The 4150-nt window shown below is 53.3% G+C and overlaps 1 protein-coding gene across 1 annotated transcript in view; it reads right to left on the reverse strand.

Moving 5' to 3' along the window:
• Nucleotides 1-1565: 1565 nt before the first annotated feature.
• ANPEP (alanyl aminopeptidase, membrane) overlaps nt 1566-4150 on the reverse strand; it is a 15919-nt gene continuing 13334 nt past the window's right edge. The window contains exon 20 of the mRNA XM_046649513.1: nt 1566-2135. Coding sequence (XP_046505469.1) covers nt 1983-2135 — 153 coding nt within the window. The 3' untranslated portion in view covers nt 1566-1982. The remainder of the gene's footprint in view (nt 2136-4150) is intronic.

A 4150-nucleotide genomic window follows, 5' to 3' on the forward strand; every position in this document is an offset into this window, starting at 1 on the left:
AGCTGTGGCTTCACCTCCCCAGCTTCAGTTTCCTTATCTGCTGAGATGAAGACTGCCCTTATCTCCAGGGACTGTTGAGACAGAATGTGATAATGTGCATAAACGCTTGGCCAGGTGCCAGGCACAGAGGCTGGGATCCCTGCAGACTCTTCTCCCTGGAGGCAGCCTTCCCCAGAGACCCTAGATGGCGGGCTGGCTCCTCCCTGAGCCGGGGCCACCGGAGGGGGCCTGCCCTGTGGTCCCCAGAAGGTCAGGTGCCAGCCACAGGCCGCTGGGCACTGGCGACAGGAAGGGCTGGCCCAGGGGCCTGGGCTGGAGGGAGCATCCTGGTTGGGGAGGGCTCCACCCCTGAAGCATGGCTGACCCCGCCCCCTGGCCCAACCCCCTTTGATGCGCAGAAGGGGTAAAAGGGGAGCAGCCTGAGGCCGCCTGCTTCTCGCAGGGGGCGGGGCTGTGAGGGAGGAGCGCAGGCAGGGCCTTGAGCCAGGACACAGGGCTGAGGAGGGCAGCGCGCAGCTGTCCTGATGCCTCGGGCTGTGCATCCTGAGATTCACGCACCAACCCTGTGGTCAGTGGTCTTCAACCGAAGCCGGGGGTTTGGGTCACTTGCCCTGAAACGGTGGCTGAGCCGTGATCTGAAACCAGGCCCCTGGGCTCCAAGACTCCAGCCCAACAGGTTGCTGTGGTGTCAGTCGGAGGTGACCCCCGGGCGTCCTGCTGTCTCTCTGGCTCTCTCTCCCTCCCACCAGCCTCGGAGGCTCAGCTGGCCTCCTGGAGCTGAGGCTGAGGTGAGCTTTCTATAACCGGCTCCATTGCTAGGAAACTACCACCCAGACCTGTGTGGACCACAAGGCCTGTGGGTCCCAGCCTTCTCAGAGTGGCCTGGCCTCTGGCTGCCCTGGGTGACCTGGAGGGAACCTGCCTTTTCTGCACACCAGCCTTGAAAACCACCAGTTGTCAAATAGGTATCCCCCCACCCACCAGGGATTCTGGAGACATGGTGGGACGTGCCCCTGCCAGTGAGCCGTCATGCCAGGCCTGGGACGCAGGGCCTGCTGCCCCCCTGCCAGCCCCCTTCTCTCACTGCCCCCGGTGTCCCCGGTGTGCTGCTGTGGTGCAGGAAGAGGGGCCTAGCCAGAGCCCAGCTCACTCGCCTCACGTGAGGGAGTTGCAAACCACAGCTTCTGGGACTATGGACACTCCTGCTTTCTGGAAAAGCACTCACTCTGCTGTCAGGACTGGCTCTCTGCCTGGCATCCAGCCCTGGCTCTCCCTGCTCCACACGGGAACCACTGTGTCCAGTAGCCTGCCGCCCCCCAACCAGGGTTTCCCAGCAGCAGCATCTCAAGCCCGCCGTGGAATCTGGGGGAGATGAGCACTGCAGGCAGACCCCACCACACTGGCGTCCCGTAGGAAGGACCAGCGGGCAGGGTGCTTCTCCTGTCCTAGGCTCCCTGGGGGTCCCAGGCCCCCCAGTGCTTCCCATACACTCCAGCCTCCCTCCATCCCGCTCTCCCCAGCTGTGGTGCACACCCACCCTGCCCCACTTTAGTTACTAGTCTGAAGCTGATCCAAAAACCCTTTATTTACATTTTCTCTTAGACAAAAATATACAGATCTGCTGCCCTGTCGATTCCTCAGGCTCAGGGTCTTTACGGGAAGGTGGGAGGTGGGGCAGGCAGCCCCATGGCTGTCCTCGTCCATCGAGGACTCCTGCTCATCTGGCCCTGGGGCGGGGCTTCCCTGAGATCAGCCCCAGGGTGCTGGGGTGGGGCTGGCATGAGGGGCAGGGGCTGGGAGGTGCTTGGACAGTCTGGCCAGCAGGACTGGTCCCACAAGTGGAGAGAACGTGGGCCAGAGCCGTCGTCCCTGAGGGCAGGACGCAGGTGCCTCAGGCTCCAGCACTGGGGGCCCTGCTGCGGGCCCCTGGGACAGACGCACACGGGCCTCTCACACGGGGCCGGGTGACTGTGGGGAGAGGACTAGTCGCTGTGCTCGGTGAACCACCGGAGCACCTCGTCCTTGTTCTCGTTCACCCACTTGATGTTGGATTGGGTCTTCTCCAGGGCTTGCTCCAGAGCCCGCGTGCCGGAGCCAAAGCCTATGTCACTGTTGTCCGCCTGGAACTTCTCCAACTGCCAGGAAAAGGGAGAGTCTTAGCCGTAGGCGGGGTCTTCACACAGCCCGGAGGAGAGGGCCGCCCGGCCTGTGTCCTCCCTTCCACATCAGCCCCCTCCCCAGCCCCAGCGGGGACCACGGTCTGTTCTCCAGGGCAGGAGCCTGCGGCCAAGTCCTCATCTAGGGCAGCGGTGGGAGATGACAGCCCCGGGGCTAAATCTGGCTCCTCGAAGGGTTTGCCCTTCACTGATGCTTCTTCACGGAGTCGACCTCACTTTGAATTGAATTGCAATCTTGATCCCGTCCAGGTAGGAGAGGGGGACACATTAAACAGACACTGCAAGGACGCTACCCGCCACATTCAGAATGCGGCCCGTTCCAGACTACAAATGGCACAGTGGCTTCAACAAATAAATGGTTTTTTTTAAAAAAAAGAGATGTTACAGACTGAAAGATATATTAGTACCAGAGGTTGTCCTCAGGGCAATTAGGCAAGAAACTGAAATAAAAGGAACCCAGGAAGGAGGAAGTAAAACTCTCTCTATTTGCAGATGACGTGATTGTGTATTCACAAAACCCTAAGGGATCCACAAAAAAACTATTAAAACTACTGTATTTGGCAAGATTGCAGGATCATAGAGCAAGATACAAAAATCAGTTGTATTTCTATACACTAGCAATGAAACATCGGAAAATGAATTTAAGAAAACTGTTCTGTTTCCATAGCAATGAAAACAATATAGTACTTAGGAATAAATTTGACAAAAGAAATGCTATACGGGTATGCTGAGACCTACAAAACATTGCTGAAAAAAATTAGGAAGGCTCAAATAAAAGGAGAAAAGACCCAAATAAACCTGTGTTAATAGATTGGAAGATTTATTAGCATGGCAATACTCCCCAAACCCATCTACAGATTCAATGCAATCTCTATCAAAATTCCCACTGCCTTTTTTGTGGAAATTTGCAAGCTGATCCTAAAATTCATAAAGAAATGCAAAGGACCCAGAATAGCCAGACAATCTTGAAAAAAAACCCAAAGCTGGAGGGCTCACATTCCTGATTTCAAAACTCACTACAAAGCTACAGTAATGAAGACAGTGTCCACTGGCAACGGGATAAACAGAGGGATCAAGGACATAGAAGTGGGCCCAGAAACCAATCCCCCCTTTATAATCAACTGACTTTCAACAAGGGCGCCAAGACCATACACTGGGGGAGAGAACAGTCTCTTCAAAACGGCGCTGGGACAACTGGATGCCACCTGCAAGGGAAGGAGGCTGCACCCCTCTCTTCTCCACACACAAAAACTAAGTCAAAACTGATCAAAGTCCTGAATGCAAGAGCTACACTGACAAGACTCTCAGGAAAAGCACGGGTGTGACTCTCCACGACCTTGGATCAGGCAACTGTTTCTGAGACATGACACCTAAAGCACCAGCACCAGCTGGACCTCCTCAAAATTGAAGACTTCCGTGTATCTAAATATACTATCAGGAGAGTAAAAACATAGCGCACAGAATGAGAGAAAATATTTGCAAATCACGGATCTAATAAGGGCGGAGTATTCAGAATATATAAAGACCTCTCACAACTCAACAATAGAAAGACAAATATCCCAATTAAGAAGTGGGCGAAGGATTTGAACAGACATTTCTCCAAACAAGATACACAAATGACTAATAGGCACCTGCAAAGATGCTTAACATCATTAGTCATTAGGGAAATGCAATGCACAACCACGATGAGATACCACCTCCTGCCCACTGGGTTGACTATAATTCAAAAAGAAAGAAAATGAAAATAACAAAGAAATTGATTGGACCCCTCATACATTGCCAGTGGGAATGTAAATTGGTGCAGTCACTTTGGAAAACATTTTGGCAATGTTTCAAAAAGTTAAACTTAGAGTTACCAAATGACCCCAAAATCCCACTGCTAGGTGTATACCCAAGAGAAACCAAAACATATGTTCACTCAAATATTTGTACATGAATGTTCATAGCAGCGTTATTCATAATAGTCAAAAAGT

The sequence above is a fragment of the Equus quagga genome, unplaced genomic scaffold (assembly GCF_021613505.1).
Source record: "Equus quagga isolate Etosha38 unplaced genomic scaffold, UCLA_HA_Equagga_1.0 HiC_scaffold_7542_RagTag, whole genome shotgun sequence".
NCBI classification, from domain to species: Eukaryota; Metazoa; Chordata; class Mammalia; order Perissodactyla; family Equidae; genus Equus; species Equus quagga.